Source organism: Hirundo rustica, chromosome 3 (assembly GCF_015227805.2).
Source record: "Hirundo rustica isolate bHirRus1 chromosome 3, bHirRus1.pri.v3, whole genome shotgun sequence".
In the NCBI taxonomy this organism is placed as follows: domain Eukaryota; kingdom Metazoa; phylum Chordata; class Aves; order Passeriformes; family Hirundinidae; genus Hirundo; species Hirundo rustica.
This window is the reverse complement of record NC_053452.1, coordinates 102,837,091-102,864,376: the sequence shown is the minus strand read 5'-3', so window position 1 is coordinate 102,864,376 and position 27,286 is coordinate 102,837,091. Positions and strand designations below refer to the sequence as shown.

The window sequence follows — 27,286 nt, the reverse complement described above, 5'->3', positions numbered from 1 at the left end:
TGCTGCAAGGTAAATGGACAGGATTAGTTTGGACATGCCACATTTGATGGTTCTTGTCTGGCCCTAGAGGGCCTTCACTCACAAACCTCTTGTAATTACCTTATTCCTGACATGGGCATTTATCAGTATCTCCCCTGTGACACACAGCTTTGGCTGCCTTGTACTAGCACATAATGACAAAACCGGGTAATTTGGCAAGGAATCAATACTAATTACTCTCACACCTACTTGCATGGCAATGCTCAGACAGAATGCTCTCTCCTTGCTCATGCTGTTACCTGGAAGAAAGATAAATCTTCCCTCCTCGCAGTAACCAGTGAAGACCCTCTTTTGGAGGAGAAGCCGTATGACAAGTGGCTGAGGGCACCGGGCTTGTCCAGCCTGGAGGAGACTGAGGGGAGACCCCAGCGCAGTTACAACTTCCTCGTGAGGGGAAGAGGAGGGGCAAATGCTTCTCTTTGGTGACCAGGGGCATGACCCAAGGGGAAAGGTCTGAGGTTGTGTCAGGGGAGGTTTAGGTTGGATATTAGAAAATGGTTCTTCACCCAAAGGGTGGTCAGGCACTGGAACAGGCTCCCCAGGGAAGTGGTCACAGCACCAGCCTGACAGAGCTCAAAAAGCATTTGGCCAACATTCTCGCACACATGGTGCATGTCCTGTGCAGAGCCGGGAGCTGGACTCGAAGATCCGTACGGGTCCCTTCCAATTTAGTGTATTCTGTGATTCCTGCCCTTAACCCACACTGGCCGCTGCAGTGCTCAGTCCGCTATCGCAAAGGCGAGGACGAGAACGACGGCGAACAGACGGCTTCCTCCACCGGTCCGGCCGGCCGATGGGAGGAGAGGAAAGGAGCTGCTTTTGCGCATTCCTGCCGGCGCTCGGTGGGGCGGGACCAGCCCCGGGCTGCCGGGCGAAGCCGGGCGAAGCCAGGTGGGGCGGGAAGGCGCCGCGGGGGCCGATGGGTAACAGAGGGAGAAGGCGGCGGCGCCGCGTGCGCCCGGGCGGCAGAGGGGTGGGCGCGTGCGCGGGTCCCGCTCGTTCCCGCCCCGAAGCCGCCTCAGGCGCGCGCGGGAGCGGCGGCCATGATTGGCAGCGGCGAGGGCGGGAGAGAGTCCGCGGCGCCCCGCGCCCGGCGGCGGCTCGGAGCCTCGGCGTGAGGGCGTCTGTGCGCCCTCCCTCCTCCAGCGCCTCGCCTCGGGGCCGGCCGGGGCGAGGAGGAGGAGCAGCTGGGCGGACATGGCCGGACCCGACAACTGGGAGCGCCTGAGGCCGCTGCAGCCGGACGCGCTGCTTGTGAGTGAGGTACGTGGCGAGCGGCACAGGGAGGCGCTGCCTGTGGATGGGGAGAGGGCGGGACGGCGCTGCAGCTGCGCTCCTGCCGCGGGAGCTTGCGAGTAGGCGGCCTAAAGCCCGTCCTACGGCTCTGGGCGGGAAAGGTGCGGCGGGCTCGGCAGCATGGTACGCGAAAGCAGCCTTGGGGTGCTTCCCTCTCTCGTGGCGTTGGGGCGGGCTTCCTGGGAAAGGTGCTACAATGCAAAGGAATGTTTTTTCTTGCCTGTGTTACCTACAGCCTCTCAATCGAGCTAATATGTTGTGGCTAAGTATGAGAAAAGCGGACTACAGTGTGTTTTCTCCTCTTAAAGTCTGTGAGCGTCTTACCTGCAGCTGCCACCATTACCTTTAGCAATGCTATGAAGTAGCCAGCAAAATAGCCTATTTTTATAAAACTTTTTAAAGGTTACATTTTTAGTTAATCCTGATGATACATGCTTTTAATTTTATGAAACTTCTTGAAATATATTACTTTTTTTAAAAATTATTCTTGGCAGCTGGGTGAAAAGTTACTTGGTAGTATTTTATTAGAGCCATGAAAGAGTTCAGGTAAGTTTTTAGGTGGGTAATTGGAGTGATGATTGTAAGAAGCAAATGGTGTTTGGCACAGCTTTTCAATGTAGATATTTAGATAAGTTTACAATGGGTGATACTTTCCCGAATCAGCTTCGTACAAACAGGGAGGTCAAAGATGGGGTAATCATTAACAGCCTTGCCTGTGATGGCCATGGAATAGTGGGTGTGAATTACATCTGGTGCGGGTAGCTCGGTTTGCAGGCAGCAGATGTGTGGGATCCCTAGACAAGAGGCCATGAACTGTCTTGGGATAAGAAAGAGCAGGAAGACAGTGACACTGACCAGGTGAGTGGATACTGAGGGACACAGCAGAAGCCATGAACTGCCAATCCTTTGGATAATGAAAGGGCACAGAGATGGTGGCACTGCCAAGGTGGGAAGAGACCCATGGGGAGACAGAAGGAGCAGAGGACTCCAGGAAGAGCAAGATTTATCTGGGTAGACTATGAGCATATAAAACTTAGAGTTTCCTTTATTGTGTGTCCCTCTTTGGAGGTACCAGCTTGGGCTGTTTCTCTGTTGCTGCACCATGAATAAATTGCTTTACGAGGAGACATCTGAGACTCTGCAGTGGCAAACCTGGGGTTGAACCGGTGAGGAAATATGGCCTGACTGTATGAGTGTGGTACGTAGGGAGTCAGGTGGGCCTCCCAATAGCTCACTGAGGCTGTCCATCGTGAAGGGGCTTCAGTCCCAGCGGTGACAGCCTCTGTCACTGGGAGTGTGGCGGCCACAGAGTCTCATGCGTGGTCAGACTGGGAAGTTTTCTTGATAGTGGGATATTCGAGACTCTGAGCCTACTAGTAAGGAAGGCATAGCAAAGTGCAGAACCCAGATTCCGTCCTACTCCGCCTTCAGTATTCCAGCTTATTCTGCCAAGAGGTAGTTGAGATTTTTGGGAAGGCAGCTTTGGAAGCTAGAGGAGCTGAAGAGATGGAGGTCAGTAAGAAGAAACACATTTCATCATGACACTCATGGCAAAAAGAACATATGCAGGACAGACTAAAGAACAAGGATAAGAAGCGCCTGGACATGCAGATATGACGCTTGGAAAGCCAAAGTTGTAGTGTTGAAACTAGCAAGGAATGTCAAAGGTCACAATATTAAAGAAATTTCCCTGTCTGACCATTCAAGAGCCACTCTTGTCAGTCACTCTCACACCACATGAGCTGGGACCGAGGCCCCTTTGCAGCTGCACCCCCACACTCACAGTCAGACAAGGTCCCCTCACCAGATTGACCCCAAGTTCCCATAGCAGAGTCTCAGACATACGGATCATTAAAATAACTTAATCTTGGTGCAACAGCTGAAGCAGGGACCCCAAACAAAGGAAACCTTGGGCTTGAAAACTCTGTATTTGGTTTTTATGGTCAGGTTTTGATAGTGGGTGGGGGGCTGCAGGGTGGCTTCTGTGAGAAGCTGCCAGAAATTTCCCCCATGTCCTGCAGAGCCAGTGCTGAGCAGCTCCAGGATGGACCTGTCATTGGCCAAGGCAGAGTTAATCAGAGACAGTAGTAGTGCCTCTGTGATAACATATATAAGAAGGGGAAAAAGATATTATACAGTTGTAATTTGCAGCCAGAGAAGAGTGATGTGAGAGGAGGAGCCCTGCAGGCACCAAGATAAGTGGAGAAAGATGAGGAAGAAGTGCTTCAGGTGCCAGAGCAGTCTCCCTGCAGCCTGTGGTGCAGACCGTGGTGAAGCAGCTGCAATCCATGGAGTACCATGGGGATGCAGAGATCCACCTGCAGCCCATGGAGGAGACCCAGGCTGGAGCAGGCGGATGCCTGAAAGGAGGCTGCGAACTTGTGGGAAGCCCATGGTGAAGCAGGCTCCTAGCAGGGCCCCATGGAGCCCATGCTGGAGCAGGTTTTATGGTAGGACTTGTGACCCCTGACCCACACTGGATCAGGCTGTGCCTGAAGGACTGCATCCTGAGGAAAGGTGATGCACGTTGAAGCAGTTGAACTGTTGCTGTGGGATGGGCTCATATTGGAGAAGTTCATGGGGGGCTGTCTTCTGTGGGAGGGAACCCCACACTGAAGTAGAGGAAGGACTCTCCTTCCTGAGCAGCAGCAGGAACATTTGATGAACGGACATAACCCCTACTCGCATCTCCCTGCACTGCTGCTTTGGAGGAGGCAGAGCTTGGGAAAGCGGGAGGAGTGTGGAGAAGGTGTTTTCTTCAGATGTATTTTATTTCTCATTATTCTGCTCTGATTTAATTGGTAATAAACTTAATTAATATTCCCAAGTTGAGTTTGTTTTGCCCATGATGGTATTCAGGGAGCAGTCTCTTCTGGTCCTTAGCTCAGCTCACAAACTTCTTGTTATGTGCCTCCCCTGACCACTTGTGGAGGGGAGTGACAGAGCAGCTTTGGTGGGTGTCTGACAGAGTCTATCCTAGGGCCTGTCCTGTTCATAGGTGGAGGATATGAAGTTTATGGCCTGGAAGAAAGGGTCATCTTAACACCTCATAAACCCAGGAAGCTGAAAATCAAGTGTTAAAGCCATGCCTTTATCTGCAGTGATACAGACTGGGGAAGCACCCTGTTCAAAGGACCTGGGGGTCCTCAGGGACAGTGGGCTAAATATGCACCTGCACTGTGCACTGACATTGAGGCATGTGAGGCTGTCTTAGCAGGAGAACAGAAAATTAAGGGAAGCGATTCTTTTTCCTTACTTGGCATGTATTAGATTGCCCTTGGAATGCTGTTCCTGATTTAGACCCACTAGTACAAGAAGGCTGTTAATAAACTCCTGAGAGAACTTGTTAAGCCACAGCAGCCCTTCAGTAATATCATAGCGTATCCTGAGTTGGAAAGGACTCCTAAGGGTCATCAACTCCAACTCCGATCCCAGCACAGGACAATCCCAAGAGTCACACTGTGTTCCTGAGAGTATTGTCCAAGAGCTTCCTGAACTCTGGCAGGCTTGGTGCTGTGACCACTTCCTTGGGGAGCCTGTTCCAGTGCCCATCCACCCTCTGGGAGAGGAACCATTTTCCAAATATCTAACCCAAACTTCCCCTGACAAGTTTCATTCTATATGAGCAAGCAAGTTAAGAACTTTTAAAAGGCGGCCAGATATTTCACAGTTTTACATGATGGGTGACTGAAAGGAAATGGCCATGAATTACGATAAAAGAAGCAAGACAGGTTGCATCTTGCCTGAGCATCAGTGAGTTCAGTGCTGTTTCCTATTTTTGAAAACAGAGTGAGTTGTGCTGAGATTAAGGGCTGAAAATCCTGGCAGGAAGTAAAGAGCATGTATTCCTTTTATCTAGTGACACTTCTTCACAGTAATAGCTGTTGAATTGTCAGAACTGTGATGACTGTAACATCTACAGTAGATTTGAGTGTTTCTTATGAAGACGCTCCCCCTGTAGATATGTTTTTTGACATTATTTTTTGACAGTTTTATGACAGTTGTTTTTTTCCCTTTTTATTTCCTCAGGCATCCATGATCAACCCGGATGTGTACAAGGACACACAGCTCGTGAAAAGTAAGTTGCTATGTGTCATGTATGAAAATTAATCTTGCAGTATTTCATGCCTCTCTACAATGTGAATACCTGCGGTAGACAAATGAATAATTGTATTTAATATCAGCGATGATATTAAATGCTGAACACTGATGTCTGAAATAACAGATGTGAAGCAATACATTCCTTATAGTTTTTCCTCTTTAGATCTGTTGCAAGTATACCTTCCCACTGCTATATAGAAAATAGTGCCCAGGAAGAGTGAGTTAGAGAAAACTGAAACAACATACCTGCAAATGTTTGGTTTCAACTGGTGTTAATAAATGTGGAAGTAAACTTGAGTGAATTTCTGGGTGTTGGAGCTTTTAATGTTTATTTTCTCACCAGGTGAATTGTTTCACACATTTCACAGTAACACAGTCCAAAACTGAGTTGTTGAACCTGTCACTTTGTGTTAAGGAGTGCACAAACTTGCAGTCATGGAATGGGTGTGATAGATTATGAGTAAAGGTGCATATCTCAATCGTCTTGGGAAAAATACTGGTGGCTGAAGTAGAATGTTGTCTGGGGTACTTTGTTTATACACAGACCTTTTCTTGAAGCATTAGACTGGAACATTGCTCAGGGGCACAGGTTGATTAGATGAAAGACCTGGCTTGCTTTATGGGAGAAAAGACAAGTAACAGCAAAATTTGACAATCTTTTATTGGCTGGCATCAAATGAATGTGTGCATACCATTGTGCCTCCAAAGTAGGTGCTTTTTTGTGCTTTTTGCATACATGAATAACATTCTCCAATTATTCATCAGTGACTTCTGCTGTTTCTGCAGCTATGTTGGTAGTGGATATGCATAGCACAGGGTAGCTGTAGATCTGTGTTGCATTAGTAAATCAAACAATGGAATGACCAGTTCTTTTGCCCTGAGACCAAATAGTGCAGAGTTTGTCTGCACACTAAGTTCTTCAGTTCCAGGACAGATTGATTGTGTCCAGCCTGAAACAGTCCTGAAGCCAAGCTGGCTCCTGAATGGTGCCTAATGGTTACATGGGAGGTCTGGACCGAAAAGGTGTGAAAAAATATTCTAACAGTGTCATGGAGCAGAGATAGAGCTGTGTTTCTCTGGCAGCACCTCAGCACTATCTATAATTAACCAAAGGTTTCATTGGTATTTGTTCAGTGAATCCAATCTCACATCCTGTAGAACATACAGTTACTCAGTTATTAATATCCATACTAGTAGGGTGGAGTCATGAATGTTGAAAGCACAAAAATGCATGCTTGCTATTTAGATAAAGTCATTGCAAACAAATGAAGGTGCATGTAGTTCATAGGCTTCATATGATGCCATTGCAATGTCAGCATTAAAAGCTGCAGTGCTTCCAGACTATTATTTTCATTTATATTTCATCACTATCACTTTTTTTTTTTTAAGCAATACTTCATGCTTACATAGTAGCTTACCCTAAATATTCTACCAAAACTTTACAGAAACTATGGATGTCAAAAGGCCTCGATTTGATGCATCTTTGGCGCTTTTGACGCGAAAATTTATGGCTCTTCTCAAAAAAGCTCCAGATGGTGTCCTTGATTTAAATGAAGTAGCAACAACACTTGGAGTACGAAAACGAAGAGTGTATGACATCACTAATGTGTTGGATGGAATCCACTTGATCCAGAAAAGATCTAAGAATCTCATCCAGTGGATGTGAGTTGTCTTTGAAACGTCTAGTTTCTGAAACAGTAAATTCCAACAATGTTGAGTAATGTTTGTAACTTTTTGAGTATCTTTAAGCATATTAAATTACTTTTCATAGATATTATTTTACTTCCTGTATCCTTATGCTGTGTGAATTACCTAATATGTTAACAAATATCAAGTGCAGAAGTACGTGGAAGCATAGTTCAGCAGAATAAAGGAGTTCCTTATTGTTTTCTATTAGTATACTTCATGTTTAATAAACAGGCTGTTATTTATACAAACATACTAGACAACTTTCATATTCTTCTAGAGGTAACAATCTTGACCAAGTTGTTGGAAAAGCACCACAGCAGCAAATCCTTAGAGATGAACTTTCTGACTTAGCAGCCATGGAAGAAGCTCTGGATGAATTAATCAAGAATTGTGCTCATCAGATATTTGAACTAACAGATGACAAAGAAAATGCAAAATATCCTTTTGATTTGTGCATTTTTTAACACATGGTTTTGGTTGTCTAGCCCCCAACAACGTACTCACATATCTGTGAGTAAGAAGTGTAGGCTGATACCACAGGTATGCAGTACTGCTTGATAATGGGTTTTATAATAGCAAGCTTTCTGATTATTTTGTATTTGAGAATGCCAGTTGTGTTCCTTGCTCTGCAGTATCATGGATGGTCCAGCCTGTCCACAGAGGAGTTCTGCTTGTGTGGCGTCTCCACTGTGGAAGAATGAAGTGGGGCAGTAGTGTTAGTACCTGACCATCACCCCGTTCTCTCCATTTGAGTTGTCTCGGGGGCAGGTCTTGACCTACCAGTGAGCTCAAGCTGCTCAGTGAGATGACAGGGAGGACTCAGAATGGAGTCCCAGTGACCTGTCACCAAGGGGATATAATGGTATGTTGGTTGTGTTCTGATACTCTTCTCTCTTGAAAGAGATTTCAGTGCAGTTCTTTCAGATGGGTTTTAACACTAGAAAAGAGACTTATTTTAATATATGGCATAAAGATTGGATTTTAGCTTTGGGTTACAATAAAATATTAGTTAGCTCCCTTGTTTGGCAGGACGTTAAGGTGCGTGTGCGAATGAAATGTGCTCGTTTTCTTTACATCTTACTGGTTAAGAAAATAGTTTCATAGTGTCTCAGGAAATTATTTTCATGCTATTAAAAATAGAATGTATTTTCTGAAGAACAGTATTCCTTCTGCTTCATAGACTTACGACATCTGTGAAAACTGTTTGGATTTTTGTATAGCATTGAGTATATTTTCAAAAGCTTTTTTTTCCTTCCTGGAAATTCAGAAAAGTATTTTTCTACCAATCGATGCTATTTCATTTTGCAAAGCTAATATTAACCTCTGCTGAATTGTTGATCAATTTTCTGCATTTGGTATTCTGCATTGACATATCTTGAATCACTCTCTTTGCTTCTGTCCATTAGCAACTTACTTGACAGGTTCCTTGACCAATGTATACACTAGCTTATGTGACATACCAAGATATCCGAAGCATTCGGGCATTTCGGGAACAGATTGTGATGGCAATCAAAGCTCCAGAGGAAACCAAGTTGGAAATACCAGTTCCTAAAGATGTAAGTTTTATATACATTTCTCTTAAAGGAATTTGATTTTTTCAGCATTAGTTAGTAATTGACTTCGAGTTTCTTTGTCATGCAGATAGTGGTGGTTCATTGTTCTCGTGTTCCACTACACAGTGCTGCAGGGATAATAGTCTTAGAAACTTACTTGCTGTATTTTTCTTTTTGCCTAAATAGTTAAGCCATAAATGTATCTGAGCTTTAGTTACCTGGTTTTGCAATGTATAGTATGGTTGGAAAAAGAAAACATTTTGTCACTGGTAGATCCTATCTAGAGGGATTTTTCATGGAGTGGGGCTGTGCTCTGCCCTCACCCCACGAGGCTATGTCCTTATCTCACAGAGGAGCCAGACCTTTGCCCCCTGCGCCCAGCAGTGCTGCAGCTGCATAGTAGGGCCTGTGTACTGGGAACCCACTGTTGGTAGTGCTCTAAGAGGGCAAATCCTGGAAGGCGGCCTTAGATAAGAGAACTTTAATTCCATTTTCTTTCTGGCATGAGCATTTTTGAGAATCTTCCCAATTGCATAGTCATCGAAGTTGCCTTGCTGTGTGGACAGAAAGGTGAGGATTTCTTAGGAAAAGGAGATGAATCAGTAGAACCAAATCACCAGTAATTTCCCTGGTCACAAGAGCTGTCACTCATGCAGTCATGCAGTGGAGATGAAAAAGATGCAATTCCAAATGCCTCCTAAAGCAGTAAAAAGGCAGAATTTAAAAAGTTGTACATTAGAATGGAATGTTTTCTCCATTGTGCATTCAGATTTTTTTGCTCTGTGTCTGTCTTGCAATGTGATATCTGCTGAAGGAAAGCAGTAGAAGCAATAGGGATTAGTTACTTTACCATGTTGTTAAAGCTGTGTGCTTCAGTTTGTTGTCTGATTTATGGCACTGTTTTGTCAAATTCTTAAATTTTGTTATTCTTCATAAACATATAGTAAGTCTTGGTCATATATCTGAAGGTCAGTAGAAAGACTAAACAAATACTTAAGTGCACATTCATCAAAAATGAAAGCTTGTTAGCTTAATTCTGCATAATAAATTCCTACAAATGTATGTAATAGTCATAATTTATGGGGAAGTAGTAACAATTTTAAATAGTTACATCATTGCTATATTCTGTTCTTAATCTATTGTCTTTAAAATATGTGCAAAAATAGATAAAGAATGTGTAAGATTTGTTCTTTGGATTATATGCAAGTTGTTATTTTATAGGATCACATAGAAGTACATGTGAAGAGCACCAAAGGACCCGTTGATGTGTATCTATGTGAGGTGGAAGAAGATAAGCCAGATGCCAAAACTTGTGAAGATATGGACACTGTCACTAATGAAAGTGAAACAGAGACATCATTTTATCCTGATGAAGGTAAAATCCTCCTTTTATATTTTTTACCACATGTAGGTTTTGGGGTTTTTTAAGGTTGTCACATTCTGCTGAAGTTGGAAGCTATACTGTTGGACAAATACTATTTTCATAGTTTGTGGGCCAAGATGTGTGGGAGTATAGGAAACGCCTGGAAGAGAAGTCTGTGCTGTTGTGTTACCTCACAGCAGCAGGAGGTCAGAGAGTCAGGCACGTGCACATAGAGCAAAGCACTCTTGTTCCTGGCCTTTTCCTTCCTATGCTCTTTGCTGGTTTCCTGTTGGAGCTGCAGTCCGTGGATGGAGCAGCGTGTCAGCTCTCAGCTGCTGCACTCCAGAGTCCTGCTCAGCTGAGACTGCTGCCATGAGAGTTATGATGCTGTTTTAAACGAGACTGTGCTGCTGCTCGTTCCTGCCCTAAGGGAGGGCAGACAGAAGAGGGAATTTAGTATTTTAATATCCTAAAACAAGATTGGATGGAATAGAGACTCTGAAGAACCCTAGTGCTGCAGGATGTTGTGCCTTGGAAACAAATGTGGCAGGAATTGCAGGAGCTCAGAACACAAAGAGTGAAATTATTTTTAGAAGTGGTGCTTTATAGGTGAAGGGAAGAGTTGACTTTTTCATCCTAGCTATTTTTTTACTTCATTTTGCTTGTGAAATAACTCAGAATTGTATTTTCTACAATTAAGAGTAATCATATGCCTTCTTTACTTTCCTTTTAAAGTAATGTCTCCGATGGAAGAGAAAAAACCATTTGAGATGCCAGATTAATTACAGCACAAAAATCTAACACAGGATGTAAATGTGTTATAGGGCTTTTCCAAAGCTGCTTGGATCTGCAAACTTTGTAACCTGAAATGTTCCTAAGTGTTTTAAGAAACCAGCAGTGGATTGGTTCAGTGCTTTGACAGGATTATCTTCCCAGTTCAAAAGTTCCCAGTTTGCTTATCTTCCCAGTTCAAAAGACAACAGTTTCTGGAGTTGCCATTTAGGAGTTTTGTTTTCTTAATTGCATGTGACCTACGGAACCTAGGGAAAACAGTATTTTTACCTTATAATTTTAATTGACAGAAAACATAAATAATCAATTATTCCATAAAGAAAGGTAGGAGAACTGTTTCTGGAATGGTCCACAATATCTGTGAGAATGTATAAAATGGAGAAATGCACTTTTCAGTTCTGAGGCTGCACTACTAAGCGGGATTGTCAAATACAAGTGTAAGGAAGAACTGGTGTACTGGAAGCCTTTGCTATAAAGAACAAGATGAAATATCATGAGAGTTATGCTTTATACAATGTAGATGCTGCTTGCATCCAGCTCTACCTGAACTATGGTATCAACACTGAAGTGAAATAATTGGGCTTTGTGTACATACGTGTATCATTTCTAGGTAGTTGTTGATGTACATTCATTGAGATGGTTTGCATTTCTGCCTTTGTACAGCAAAGCAATAAAACAAGCTTACAAAAATATGAAATAATCTATTGAAACATACTGAGTTGCCTTTGCTACAATTCACTGACTAACTACAAACATTTTAAATCGTGTGAAGATGTAAAAACTGTTTTACATGGTGCTGTCAGATAACACTTAGATCTGGATTTTGTGATGCCACAGTGTTGTAGCAATTCTCAGAAGAATGATCAGTAACTACTTAAGTTGGTCCCTTCCAGTTTCTGGAGTTTACATACAGCAGAGCTTTAGCCAAGTATCGTGACATCTTTGTGGCTCTTGCAAAAATACGTAAAATACTGTAGGACTACGTTTGTAATATCCTTTGTATCCATATATATCTTCTGTATCCATAAAACAAAGCTGTGGAATTTGGATGCTGCATTTTCTAAGGGAGTGAACTGTCACTGTGCAAGTGCTGTCTTTGGGCTCACTTCATCTCAGTATCAAACTGTACACCAGAGGTTTCTGTAGGGGTGGGGTGGGGTGGCAGGTTTGCTTTTAAATGGGAAGTCCAAGTCCTTGTTTTCCCAATCACCCAGTATTGGCAACTGTACATGTACTCACAAGTGAGAGAATCAAAGCTAATTGACCCTTGAATGTTCTACCCAGCAGCTCTACAGCTATTTCAGACAGATGCAGTGAAATTAAATGCCCTATATTCTACAATACAAATAAGGTGGCATGGATGACACTGATGAGTGTAAATGCACCTAAATACAGACTGAGAATTAATTCAGTTTTCCACAAGGTTCCCTAATTCTGCAAAATGCATAGTAGTATACTATGCAAATTGAGGAAAAAATGCCAAGTGCAAGCTTGTTTCAGAAAGCAGTCTTGAACTTTTATGTATGTCCTACCAACTTCTGGCTCCAGAATACAGGACTTCAGTATAGGATACTATTTTTCTTCCCATGAAATTCAAACTACAGGCTGAGCTGTAATAATAATAGATAAAAGCAAAGTGACAGCAGTTAATAGAACATGGTAAAAATGAGGAAGGTGCCCCTCCAGTGAAGGTGGGAGTGAGGGTTAAAACTAAGAAAGCATTTTTTTTTCACAGGAAGATTGTCCCTTTCCTTCAGTTACTGGTATCTTTTCAGATGGCAAACTCTCTATTTGATGTTTGACGCTGCTGTTCTGTTTTGGTTGGTGGGGGAGGTCTGTGCCAAAGAGAAGCATTGATTCCCCCTATGCTAATTAACAACTCAGGACAATGTTTGCCATAAAATGTGTAAAAATTTCCAACACTAACAACTAATTCTGAATGCTGTATGTTGGGGTGGATTTTTATTACGTGATCATAAAGTCCTAGAATGGTTAGGGTTGGAATGGACCTTAAAGATCACGTAGTTCCAACCTGCTTTGGGCAGGGACACCTTCCCCTAGATCACAGAATTACTTAAGTTGGAAAGACCTCCAAGACCATCAATTCCAACCTTTGACCAAACACTGCAAAGTCAACTAGACCATAGCACTGAGTGCCAGGTGCAGTCAGTCCTTGAACTGCCCCAGGGACGGTGACTCCACCACCCCCCTGGGCAGCTTGTTCTGGTGCTTCACAATTCTTTCAGTGAAAAAATTCTTCCTGTTGTCCAACCTGAATCTCCCCTGTTGGAGCTTGAGGCCATTTCCTCTCATCCCGATTGCTCAAAGCCCATCTAACCTGGCCTTCCAGAGATGATAGGGCATCCACAGCTTCTCTTGGCAACCTGTTCCAGTGCCTCTCCACCCTCATAATAAAGAATTTCTTCCTAATACTTATTCTAATCCTACCTTCTAACTATTAGCCATTATCTACCTTACCTATGTAGTAAGGAAGTATATTTCTACAAAATAACCATCTTATAAATGTTAGGAAGTCTGTCTTCAACAGTGGAACAATTCATTTAAATGAAACATTAGGATTTTTCATTTTGAACAAATCTCTAGTGATTGTTTTTCCTCAGTCTTTTATACAGGTTTTCTAGCAGTATAATTAATTTTTTAGCCACACAATTGTCACAATGATAAGGAAGAAGCTGTAATATGACAATTATACTATTGTTATTTTATTAAATACATTTGTTGTTTTAATAGTGTACCTTCAGTGGAACGAATGGACTTTTGAAGATTAAACCACTGCGTTTACTACTTGGTTACGTACGGTGTTACTCGTCAGTGATGCTGGAAAGCAATGTACTGTATAAGCTCAGTGCACTAACTAGCTGGAAAGAGTCAACTTGGACTTGAAAAACTCCCTAGTGATGCTGAACTTACAAGTTACAAGCTAACTTGTAAATGTGACAGGACCTTACTCTGAATTTGTAAAATAATGCTTGGGTTTTTTTCTGAGAGTGCTATTTTTGTTGAGTCCGTATCTGTCTATGTTCAGTGCATTTGTATGTGTAAGAATCTCTCTTGGCTGTTTGAGGACTCTAATAAATTAAAAGTTTCTAATATTCTTTTTGTCTTGCTTTCAATAAGAATGGCTAAGCATCTAAATGCTTCTCACTGTTTATAGACATTTACTGAAGGACTGGGATACTCGTTTGTGGAAAAGCACAATCTGTGTTTCGGAGGAAGTTGAATGATGTTTGCAGAGAAAGGGCAGCCTGGTTGTGTCCATGTATGGCATCCCTGGTTCCTCCTTCCTTGCCACCCCCTGCAGGCAGACAATGGGTGATCTGAGGGCCTGGAGCTGGGCTCTCCAGACACACACCGTGGATGTGAGCTGATGGAAGCTTCTCACCATGTGATCCATGAATGAGGTGGTATTTGCAATTGCCTCTGGATTAAGGATTGGGGTTATAGATGATGATCTGAGAAGCTGTAACAGAAAATTCAAAGATCCAAGCCCAGTACATCTCAACTCTTCTATTGGCTTGTAATAGGCCACTATGGGGGTGTGTGTCCCCCACCCTGGCCACACTGTGATCTCAGAAATGCTCATTAGGCCTCAGCCTTGACAAACAGCAGCTGGCTGAACTCCTTTGGAGCTTATCAGAAACACTTCTCCCAGGAACTTTCGCTTTCTAACAAGCCCCTGTGTTTTAATGAGCAACCTTGGAAGCTTATTTATGTTGCCTGAATAACAACCTAAGTGGAATAATAATTTTGTTATCAAACTTTCAAAGAAAGTTATCAAACCTGAATTGTGACCAGGATGGAAAATTACTGTGACTAAAGCCAACTTTTAAGGGATAATGACTCAAAATATTGCCCCTTTGTGGAGATGCCAGGGTACTTTGTTGAAGCCTGGTTTGGAGCTGGAGGAGGTGAGGTTTTGGATGTGCAATAGCTAGCTTCTGATAAGACTGAGGGTGAATGGTGTGCTGTCACAGGAGACAGGTCCTGTGGAGATGGGATGGTGATTCCTATCGTGCTAAGGTGCTCTCCCTTGCACAAACTGCTGGGTTGTATTGTGCACTCAGTGGCTCTTCTCCCCTCAGGAAAGTCCTGGGACATTCACATGTGGCCTGAGGGTGTTCATCTCTGTGTGACGGGCAGCAGTGTTGTCTTAGATGATGTCAAGGACTCCAAAAGTGTCCCATGATCCACAACACTATCCCATCCAGTGTGAAGCTTCCCAACCCAACAGGGTAGGTACCTAGGCATTCCCACCTGAACCTGAGCGAATATAAAGTCAATAGATCTTGTGTTCTGCAGACTATCCCAGGCATTTTTCCCACCAATTCTTCAGGACTTCCCTCACTACCACAAAGGCTCCAGCCTGGAATCACCACTTTGACCAAGACTGTGGAACAACCAAGTCTCATCACAGGGCCTGTGCGTGGTGAGATTAATAACAACCAAAATGGAAATGGCTTACACACCTGTTTTCCTTTGCATCCAAATTGTTCTACAATAAACCCTACATGTGTATATTTACAAACACTGATCACCTGGTGTCATTTAACTCTAATCCACCCCAAGTGATCTATTAGCAAGAATTTGGGTTATCCTCACCTGGAGTGGGTCATAACACATGTGAGTGTGAATATGACATAGCAAATGTACTAGGAATACTCTCCTAGATTCTTAAGTCATTTATATTTGTAGTAAGTCAGGCCTGTAAGTAAGTTGTGATATAGTAAATTCGAAATGAATCTGTTGCTAAATTGTTTAGCTTCAGTTATCTATTAAGTACTGTTAAGTGTTAAGATTAGATGCTGTTAGGTTTTGTTAAGATTAAGTGCTGTTGGGCCTTTAGGGATAAACTCTTGGTGAAGTCCAGGCTCTGTTTTTCTCAGGGGTTTACTATGAATCCTCTGGCTCCGCAGGAGGGTCTTCTGTATTCTTTTTTTTTTCTGTATTCTTTCTCATCCTTGTCTTTTGCTACCCTTTTCTCTTCCCCCTTCTCCCTCCAGACTCCATGTAGATATTCTTGGGTTTATTTTTGTTTGGATTGATTTTGGATTCTTGTTTGCTTTTTCTCCATCCACTTTTACCATCTAGTAAGTAGTAGAGTGAACCTTGCCAGGAAACTTGGTTGTGCTGTCACTTTTATATTAAACCTGTTTTTGCTGAGTCACTTCGCCAGTGATTCTTTAAGCAACCTTAAAACATGCATCCATGGCATATTTCAGAGCATCCTTGAAAAAGAAAACTTGACACTTCAAGAGGAAACTTCATGATTATAAAAATTTGCAAGCTATTCAGTTACTTACTTAGCTATTCATCTAAACAGTTTTCAGTCTCTTCTAGATCTGAGGCAAATCCTGCACAGAACTGCTTTTAGACAATTCAATATTCTTTTTCAGATAACAATTTTGATGTTGCAGCTGTCATTTTCTAAGCAATTCTTTTTTTCCCCCCGTTTATAACCACAAAAATGTCTCGAGCAGGCTACAACCATAATTATTGCTTCTCTAACATGCAGCCCAGGCATATACAAAAAATGAAAAAAATGACTGATAAAAATTTTGCAAAACAGGAAGGTGTGAGATCAGATAAAAAGTTTCATAAACTCAGAAACAGAAAGGCTGTTCTTATATTTTATTGTGTATGTGTGTGTGTATATATATATATATATATATATATATATACACACAAGACATAACAATTATTAAGAGGCTTTCTGGCTCCTAAACCTAGGGTAACATTTGTGTGCATAAACTGTGACCTCGACATTAAAAGAGTTAAATTCCAAATCTGAATAAACATTATCTGTCAGAGGAAAAGTTCAAAGTGCAGTAAAAACATTTCAGATTTTATTTGGATAACAAAGTCTTAAAGGGGATTCTACTAAATATTGCAAGTGGTAAGATTTTAGTGTGGCATCTGGAATGAGGGAAGGCATTACTGCCACTTTGAAAAGGACACATGGTTGGTATCTCTCATATTGTTATTGGTAAGATCCACCCTTGCAAACTATGAGACCGTCTTCTGCCAGTCGCATCTGCTAAGTTGTATTCTGCCTCTGCTCTTGTTCTGGAGTGTCCAGGAAACAAATTGTATGTGGAATAAATGAATGAACCAACAAATAAATGAACTCACTCCCATTTTCCCATGATGAGAATCATGAACCTTCAGACCATTTCTTCTTGACCATACTGCAGCTACTTGAGTGTTGTGAGTGACACTAGACACTCTGCTGCTAACTGCTAAGGCATTCAGGGATCAAATCAAGCTTCCCAGAAGTTTGTTGTGATCTTTTCACAATCCCTAAAACACCTACAAAACCAGGACAGTATCCACACAGTGCCTCCATCCTATATACTTGTGGTGGTGCAGAACTGTTTTATTAGATTTTTGTAAGAAGTTTATGTTATGGTTCATTTCACTGTATCCCCAATTCTGTATCCCTTTTGTGTTGTCTGTATAATAAGGTGTTTTGTGTCAATCATCCCATACCTCACATGACATGTAACATCCCTTCTGCCCCAACCCCCCTCTCTGGGGCAGCTTGTCAATCACTCCCGGGGTCCCTCCCGGATTGTGAAATCTCCGGCAGAGGGCTTCAGGTGATAGGTAGCCTGGGGGGAATTCCTTTGGCTCTGGATTTTAGTGGTCTGAAGCTTGGGGGTGGGCACACCTTGTTACCCCCTGAAACCCCTGATTTGTGGTCTTTTTTGTATCCTCCCTGGGACCCTCCCCCGCTTATAGGGGGTGGGAGGGAGGAGCTAACTCTCTCAGCCGCGGGGTTCTCAGCCTGGAAGCTCCGAGCCGCTCGCCTCGGAGCTTGGAGATCTCTGCTAATAAACATCCTTTAACCTGCTAAGCTGAGAGCCAGCCTTTTCTCTTCTGCTGCTGTTGACTGTCACCTTTGAGTCCAGCTGCCAAGCCGAGAAGCCAAAACGAACTGGAAACTTTGTGTCTGTGTTGACCCGAGCTAGCTGGGGGTTAGCTCCCACCCGGAGCGGGGACGCAACCGGACATATATACTAAAGCAGGTTGCACAAAATTCAGTCAGGAGCTGAGAACTGTGATTTACTTGACAATGCTACTCCCTGCAGATCGTCTAAGAACCTTTTTACCAAGCAATGTTCTCACCACCAATGCCAGTAATACTTTGTGTAATAAGCAATTTATCACACACACAAAAAAACCCCCAACTCCCTGGTTTTAGAAACAGCTTCAGCTTTAACTACCCAGCAATGTGTGCGAGCCTTCAGGCTGACAAGAAGCTATTGGAGGAGATGATTTCTATATTTATTCAGCTGAAGAGAAAACAAACGCATTTGAAATTCTGCAATATTATCCTATCCTGAGTGAATATTAATAAGGGAAATATAGAGATACATGATTAATTCTTCCTGTGATTAGAGGTTAAAATAAAGCAAAGTAAAAGCAAAATCCTGTGAAAACAATAGCATTGCCTTTCTTTTGAGATAAAAAAGACTTAATTGCAGATTTATCTTAAACAACTGAATAAAGGGATAAAAACAAATTGCCAAAATTGACACATTGACTGTCAGTCTCCATGCAGAGATTAATAGTTTTGACTTGTGTGGAAAGTTTCAAAAACACTGACAACCCTGAGCCACTGAGCAGCACAAGAGGCAAATGTGGATTAATGTCTATTGATTAATTATATGTTTCTCCTGGTCTGAAATACTCTAGACTGTATTAAAAATATACTACAGGTTGAAGCACAGGAATCTTACGTCTTTCAAAAGGATTTAAATTTGTGACATTAGATGGCGATTAGACTCTTTAAATCAAGTGTCTTCCAATCAAGATACACTTTATCCCCAGTCTGTAAAATACTGTTCCTTTATACATGGAGAAAGCATAAACTGCTTGGAAAGAAGGGTTGGAAGGTTGTCCAGATATTGTCTGTATTCTGTGTATGTGTCTCTGAGGTTCAGTTGCCTGGAAATGAAAACAAGACAACAGCAATTGTTTACATAGATGTCGCCTGAAAACTTCTCAGGCATTTATGCTCTCTCTGCTGACTTCATGCCAATTGTCTATCTCTTAAATTGACACATGGAGCTATTTTTGGGGTATAAGGAGGGAGGTCTGCAAAGCAGTATTTATGATTTGGAGGGAAAATTATAGAGAGCTAAAGGGGGAAAAAACTCTCCCTAATGCAACTTCAGTTTTTTACCACCTTTGAAATCAAAACCTGATCAGGATGGTGGTGTGTGTTCACTCAATTGCTTCCAATCAGTTTGAAAAATCGAGGTTCAACTAGAAATAGTCATTCAGCCATGTGCTTTATTGAATGCAAATGATGGCTTTGAAATGGGCCTGAGTTCAGCTCGAAGTATAATTTACTTAATTGTTGCACTTTGATATTTTTGTATAGGTAGTTCGTGTTTAAAAGTAATAATGGATTCATAGTGGTAATACTGAGATACAAATGTGAATTACTGAGATACAAAGCTACCATTATCAGAAGGTTGAGATCTGTAGTTCCTGTTTCCATACAGAGAAAATCCCAGTGTGGGCTGTCCTTTAAGGGCAGTTTTACTTACGTATTAACCCATATCTCCTTTCAACACCACATACTGCTGCTGTCAGGCAGCTTGCTGCCTCTGGAACAAATCATTCCTCTGTGCTGCGCCCATTTGCAAAAAAGTGGGGACTGTCTTGATGTCCCTTGCAAACTCTGATCAGTTCTGCTCTGCAGTGACTCCTGAGAGTGTGCCAGCTTCCCCAGGACCCTCCACAATATGCTTGTCCAGCACCTGGGAGGGCAATCCCCAACTTGCTGTGCTCCACTCCATGAAGTAATCATAGTGGATGCCCTGGGACAGCATCCTTTCTGAAGACAGTACTGGAGACCTCTCCACTATCTTTACAGATGCTATCCCAGGGCTCTCATTTTTGCTGCATGTCCTTTAAAAAATTAAAAAGCGAAATAAATTTGATGTTCCAAACACATAAACATAATTAGCATCTTATTAACAATTTCAGTTGAGATGCCTCAGTGTACAGATGTACAAGTAAGTGTTCCTTATGTTTATTTTACATATACTTTGGGTTTGGGTTTTTTTTTTCCCCTTTGATGTTCTATCAGTCTTGTATTAAAGAGACAAGAAGATCTGAAACATTTAATTAATCTTCAAGTATAACTTGCCTTTTTTTTCAATGATGACAGAATTTTTCTCTCTCTAGGTTAAATAAACTGACATTTAAAAAAAACGGAGAGACAGGATTAACCCTTCCCTCATATCAACTCTCAGTACATCTGTTTTTTACAGTGGCCAGTGAAATGGGTTCAGCCTTCCAGTATCAAGGCTTGTGTGAAACAAACAGTCTAAACACCCCGAACTGGTGCAGAGTTTCCAGGAAACTTTGGTGAAATGGAAAAAGGGAGAAATTATCTGCCATTTCTTAATCTGTGTGTTTCAGACAGTTCCTCAGCCCCACCGAGCAGCACATCTGCTCCTGGTGAGCCCAGGGATGCCAGAGCTGCTACCGGCATCCTAGAGGCTGCGGGGCCACTAGAGGGATGTCTACAACCATCCTTCCATGGCTTCTGAAGCGCCAAGCCACCACTTCACATTCCAGACCAGCTGCAAATCACACATGGCATCAAACAGTCCCTAGAAATGCTGCAACAAATGCAACAGAGAGCTGCTTGCCGTGGCCTAGAGAGAATATTTGGACACTACCAGTTGGAAAGATGAGATGCAATGCTGGAGTGCTACAAGGTGCAGGAGAGCTGACCAGAAATCATACAGTCATGGATTCACAGAATGGTTTAGGTTACAAAGGACCTTGATGATAATCTAGTTCCAACCCTCCTTGTTCTGGTTGAGTAGTTTTAACACTATTAAAAACTACATCTAGTTAAATCCTTTTTTTCCTTCATTTGTTTCTAATAGTTTAGCTTGTGTATAGTGGAAAAGCATAATCTATTTAAACAATCAACAAGTTTGCACAAGGCTCACTCTAAAAAGTGTTTTATTTTTTTTATTAGTTTAAATTAGTTGACTAGAAAAGCATGAAAATGTAATAGAGTTCCCTCTCCTAGAGGGATCAACTGTTGAAAATGATAGGATGAAAGGGGCAGCAAAAAAAAAAAAAAAAAAAAAGGAAAATATGAATAAACTGAAGAAATAAGCATTAGTTATAAGTGCTATTAAACAGCTTGTGCACTCCAGAACAGCATAAGTGAGGAGCCAATTTACTACCCTGGCTGGGTAGATGGGTCAAACTGTTACATTTAAGTATATTTACTAATTAAAAGAAAAAGTTTTAATTTATGTGGAAAAGAAGCATCATGAATTTTAAAAGAGGTAATAGTTAGATATTAGATAGTTAGATAGTTAGATATATATTTATATATTTATTTTAATAGTTAATTCCCGGAAAATATGGTTTCAGTCATGTCTAAACTATTTGCTTCAAATTTGCTGAATAGTTTTGGCTGGAAAAAAACCAAGGGTATGAACTGTGTTGGAGGAAAGTCCCCAGTTACCCAACAGCTCAATGATCAGAGCATTTACTTAGGTAGCAGAGACCCCTTAACAGAGGATCTGTTGAGCTGGACTATGCTCAATCCTTCCTGTGACCACTCTGATTTTGTCCCAGTTGTGAGGGATGGGGACACACCTCCCAAAGGAGCAGGCTGCTTCCCAGAGTAGGAAGCTGTGCTTCTCATACTCCCCCTTGCTGACCCAACAAACTTCATGCCTTTGTGCAGGTCAGCAGCTTCAACAGGACGAAGAACTTCCCCTTTATCCTGCTTCATGGATACAGAGTCTTTGGACAGCTTTCTAAGTAGAATTCTGCTTCAAATTCCCTTGGACAAAAGTAGGAGTTCCTCATCCTAAGTATACCCATGCTATGACATTCTTTCAAGCATCCAAAACAAATATTCTACATCAGATTAAAACTTAACATTTCATGCAAAGAAATAACCTTCAGGTTGTTTTCTTTCAGCAAGGAAAAGCAGCCAGTTTAGTTATGTCCAAACTGTGCTGATTTTTATTACATTCACTGCAGTTCTTGAGCAAAAATTCAACTACCACCAAGTCTTTAACTGATCATGAAATAGTTTGATAACCTTCATCCAGACTACCCTATGCTTCTTACAAACCCTTATGTCTGGATCCACATAAGAACTGAAAATGACATTGAAAGCTCCCAACTCCGGTCCGTGTGGTGTCAGACACCATATATTACAGCCCTTTCAAAGTACACAGATACACTGCAGGTAGGTATTTTCTGGCTGCCTTTACCTGGATGAAGATTGTACTAACCCTGCATTGTGAGTAGCCAGAAGCAGTCTTATTTCCCATCTAAACTTATTCATGGCCAGTTTACTCACATACGTTCTTCTGCCAGCATTGCCTTGTAATGTACTTAAACTCCTTGGTTGCTGTCTTTGGTGTATCTTTAGACACCACCATATTCTCATTCATCTCTCTGCTGGATGTAGAAAACTGAGCTACTCAAGCCACCTCACATAAACCAGGCTGCTTTGTTCCTTCATCTCTGCCAGATTCCCATTTTCAGTTCCGCTTCTCCAATCAGATGAATGGAACTATTTATGTCACAGCGTTTTCACTTGATCTTGCCCCATCCTATCTTACATGAGTATCTTTGTTAATTTTGCAATACCATTTATATTTTTTAATTCCACATTTTCATTAGCTAACGTAAGCCTGAAGTACTTCTCCTCAGCTATTTCCAAGTGGTAAGTTCCCACATTACATCAGAATTCCTCACTAGTCCCCAAGGGCACTCCCTCTATAGATTGTACCATTTAATAATGTCCTGTTTCTATCATTCCCATCACTGAGCTGATCCAGATCTTCAAGCAACATCCCAACCCTCAACTCTCTATTGATGTTGTCTTCTCTAAACAGCCCACATCAGTGGCACAGTCCTGGATTTCATGCTGGTAAAAGGTTCCAATTTCAAAAAGTTAAACATGAGGGACCAGGACTGATCTTTGTAGTTCCGACCAAATCTTCAAGGATTCAACTAATACCTACCTCCCTATCTGACCCCATAAGGCATTGCTATCCTACATGAAGTGAGTCCTTTTTAGTTTGGAAATAGCACAATACCTTTCAGATTGTTTTATTCTCCTACAAAGAATGTACATGAAAACATCCCTTAATAATTCCCATTAATTTCAGCTTTCTCACATCAAAATCTTCCAAGTTTTCTTCCAATTTAGTTTCAATTACCTCTTCTAATACCTTAATTTTTCTTATCCATGTAGTGTTTCATTTTAATATTGTCCCCATCACCAAAGATTGGGGCAAAACTGAGATTATCTCTATGCTGGCCTCTTCACACAGTCATCCCATTTACTATTTGACAGTCAAGTCTAGAAATAATAGTACCTAAATATACTGTCTGTGTTGGACAAAAGGACAGCTAGAAAAGTTGTATTTTTTCCAAGCAGTAACAGAATTCTTTCTTTTTTCTTTTCTCTTTTCTTTTCTTTTCTCTCCTTTTCTCTTCCCTCTCCTCTCCTCTCCTCTCCTCTCCTCTCCTCTCCTCTCCTCTCCTCTCCTCTCCTCTCCTCTCCTCTCCTCTCCTCTCCTCTCCTCTCCTCTCCTCTCCTCTCCTCTCCTCTCCTCTCCTCTCCTCTCCTCTCCTCTCCTCTCCTCTCCTCTTTCTCTCTCTCTCTTTCCTTTCCATTCCTTCCTTCCTTCCTTCCTTCCTTCCTTCCTTCCTTCCTTCCTTCCTTCCTTCCTTCCTTCCTTCCTTCCTTCCTTCCTTCCTTCCTTCCTTCCTTCCTTCCTTCCCTCCTCGACTCTGAATGCTGTGTAAATACAAAATGATGTCATTTCTCGAAGACTGTAAACCCTTATATGCAAAGCTATGTCTTCACTCATGCACTCACAACTGTTCTTATGCGTATCTAACAGCTCCTGCAAATTCCCTGAGAGCAGGCACAGCAGCTGTAGTTGTTTACATGCCGGTATCAGCTGGACCGGCTCGGTTTCCCCACAATTAACAGAAGCTAAGTCTTGATGAAAAGCAGATCACGGGAGTGACAGTGCTAATGCAGAGACACATAATGTGGGTATTCAGAGACACACACAGAACCTCTGCACTAATCATCTTTTTTTAGCTTGTTCTATCCAAGTCATCTTCTACTGGCATTTCCTCCTAATTGCAGGGAGCATTCAGTGCCTGGGGTTTTACTGTCATTTTCCAAGCCAGTTCCTTCATACTTATGGCAAAAGGCCAGATCAAAAGAAGGATTGATTAGGTGCCTAAAGTGGTTCTTACACCAAAATCCAAAATGACAATACAAAAAATACTCATCAGCTGTCTAACTGTGAATTTCACTGTTTGCTGTCTACTTCTCTGCCTCCATCCTGCTGAGTGTTCTCATTGAAAGGCTAGAGAGCCTGTTCTTCCTGGCATCCCATTTCTTATTAATGCAATTTTCTGCAAAACCACACACCGGCCTGCAAGATAGTGTCTAGGAACTTTATTTAGAGGTGTACTGTGCAATATGAATTGCCAGAGAATGGAGAAAGGAGAACATGTACATGGGTTCTTGTTCTGCTAAAGAATTCTGGATCAGATCAGGATGAACATGCTGATTCAGATTATATCTCATCTAGGAAAACATGGGGCATTGGCCACATTTTTCATAATTTCCATTCAGTATCCAGTTGGCCCCCCTTTCTAACATGTCTGATTTCTCCTCATATTTTCTATAAGGAGCCTATTTCCCTAATTCTGGATTTCGGGTTCCATTTTGAGAAGCTAATGTTTAAATGTTTGATCTTAAATACAGAATAAACTATCAGAAATGCTTTTGTTCTTACAGGTATGTGTTCACTGCAAGAGATTGTTACAAGCATGCAAGTGATAGGTCCGAATCACTCTCTAGTCCCCTTGTCGAATTAAAAGGAGGCAGAGACAGCTTTGAGAAGCGCTGGCCAGCACTTCCAAAGGACCAGCAGCATTGTACTCCTGCGTATTTCCAATATTTCAACCTTTATGATGTGTCATGCAACAGAAGTGATGCAGATAATACTCACAGCAGAGAGAAGAGTGGCAGAAACCCTCCTCTGCTCTAAGGTACTCTGAGGTATAAACTGACAGCGTAACAGCAAGGATTTAATAAATCACAGCAGTCTCTCAAACTGCTGTGACTTACACCTATGGGCCAGAGAGCCCTAAGCTTCACCTAAATGCACAAAGCAGCAAAGGAAAACTCGAGGTCACTTTGTTCTTACCCTCTCCAAGCTACACTTACTCCTGAGACTTACAGCAGAGAATGTGGCACATCGCCACCACGTAAGCATTTCAATTAACCTAGATTCACAGCTTCACTTCTGTCTTCCCAATGCATCCAAGAAACTATGAAACTACTTTATTAACAAAAACAATGTTATTTAGCTGGGGAGAATTATGTAAGCAATTGAGAGCCAGGCAGAGACCAAGTCCTGCATTATCAGACACACCCAGGCATTATGCAGCTGCTTTTGATTCACACCTCCTTTTCTTGACTCTGGTATTTGTGCTTAAGACACTGACTTTAACACAGCAACAGACAGTACCAACTAATAGTTCTGTATTTATCAGCTATATATGCTGTTAGAAGAAATGGGAAGGAGCTACCTGGCACACCTTCAGAGACAAAGGTACATCCCTTCCCAAGCAGAACAGTAGATATAGGCCTTTACCTACAAAGCTTACCAGATGAAGACATTTTCTTTAACATTTGCTTGATTACTTTGGTTTGCATTTAATTATACAGACGGCTGAGTGGTTTTGTAATTTTATAGCTGGCCTGTGCTAGTAATTGATGTGGTACTGTCAGTCTTACTGAGGCTGGTTTGGAAATGCATGGGGTTTGAAAAGCTGCTTGCATTTAAAGCCTCTAGTTACAATGCAAGAGATTAATTAAATGAAAGAATGTTAAACAATGTTGGTTTTTTGTTTGTTTTTTGGGTTTTTTTTGTGGACTTTACATAACTGTACTATTTGTCCCAAGACAACACTGGAATTAGTATATCAACGATGAAGATTGTGACTTTGCAAGTCTTTCAAAAACATAACTCCTATATACACAAGTTGTGTACCTTTTTTCCTGTCTGTTTTAATTAATCTAAAATGAAGACATTTATTTTTAATCCAGAAAAAAATAATTTATTTACCCTTAGGCTGATTGAACACTAGCATGTGAGAAAGTAAAATTAAAACAAACAAATAAAACCCAAAATGAACTTATATTCCTTTTCACCCCTATTTTGTATTTATGAATCTAAAAGTAAAACCCCTGTTCTAATGACATAAATCTACATTATTTTTTGGAGGTAAAATGATGATCTTTAGCCATGACCTCCAAAGTCTCAAGACTTCATTATCTAAAAAATTACTTCTTGTTCCTATTTCCATCATAACAACACTGATCCACGTCAGTGCAGCGTCCTGAGCTAGTGACGATAGTTATGCATCTTTGCCTGTAGCAGTCTGACATGGTTTAATTTTGGCAGCTTTCAAAGACTGTATTTGCTTGGACTATCGACAGGTGTTTTGTCCTTACTCTGTTGTCACAATTTGGTTCTCATTTGGAATACAGTTGATTCATGTCACTGGATAGAAATAGTCCATGATATCACTGGTAACTCACTTAGCTCTTCTATCTGTTCTCCCATATGCAAAACACAAAAATGGACTAGATCCACAAGATGCTAAACCTAAATTTTAGATACCATAGCAATTAGGAGAATCAATTCCCCTGTCGCTAGTGCTCTTACGTTCTTCAGATATTTTCAGAGTGGGAGCCTGAAAAGAGGATTTGCAAAAGCTTTACTTAGCCAGCAGCAAGTGCTAAAATCACAGCCCCCTCTCATACAACAGATGCACACATGGGTAGTTTGTCTCCTTTTGCTTCTTTTGCAATAGTAGTAAAAGCATGCCTGAGGTCCAAAGCCAAATCCCTCTTCTCCCTGAACAGGCTTGAGCCCTATGGAATACCCTAAACGAACAACCTTAAGCTGATCACTTTTAACCAATAAGCCCCATTTACCAGCTTCTTACAAATCTGTTCCTATAAATGTAGCCAGTTCTGAAAATTGTCAACAGCAATTCTCCTACTGTCCTGGGACACCTAAAACATATTTGGACTGTAGATATCTAAAGGGTCAGCAGCATTTCAGGGAGCAGAGAGATGAAGGATCCAACTGTGTATCTTAAAGCTACAGCAGGCATGCTGGAAGGCTTGGACTTTGCCTTACAAAACATAATAAATAGCATTTGACATTTCACTGCATGGGACTTCAAAACTAGCATACACAGAGTGAGTAGGAACAGTTATTCCTTAGATGGTCATTGTAGGAATAGGTGATACCCTGAGAGATTTACACCACTGAAGGCAGAAAAGGTAGAACTGTAAAAAGACCACAGAAGGTGGTGT

The 27,286-nt window shown here is 41.8% G+C and overlaps 1 protein-coding gene across 3 annotated transcripts; it reads left to right on the top strand.

The window, feature by feature from the left end:
* The first annotated feature begins 1,143 nt into the window (after positions 1–1,143).
* Positions 1,144–25,787, top strand: E2F6 (E2F transcription factor 6). 3 transcript variants are annotated; one of them, XM_058419971.1, is made up of 8 exons: positions 1,144–1,302; positions 5,365–5,413; positions 6,882–7,098; positions 7,403–7,562; positions 8,568–8,681; positions 9,900–10,053; positions 14,937–15,086; positions 24,689–25,787. In XM_058419971.1, the coding sequence occupies exons 1-7, from the start codon at positions 1,237–1,239 to the stop codon at positions 15,038–15,040; spliced, it is 864 nt and encodes a 287-aa protein (XP_058275954.1). In that variant the 5' UTR covers positions 1,144–1,236; the 3' UTR covers positions 15,041–15,086; positions 24,689–25,787. The 3 variants fall into 3 exon arrangements, with proteins under 3 accessions (XP_058275954.1, XP_058275956.1, XP_058275955.1); XM_058419973.1 differs by lacking the exons at positions 14,937–15,086; positions 24,689–25,787 and adding an exon at positions 13,585–14,066 and having other exon boundaries at positions 1,147–1,302; XM_058419972.1 differs by lacking the exons at positions 14,937–15,086; positions 24,689–25,787 and adding an exon at positions 10,777–11,525 and having other exon boundaries at positions 1,147–1,302.
* The last annotated feature ends 1,499 nt before the right edge of the window (positions 25,788–27,286 follow it).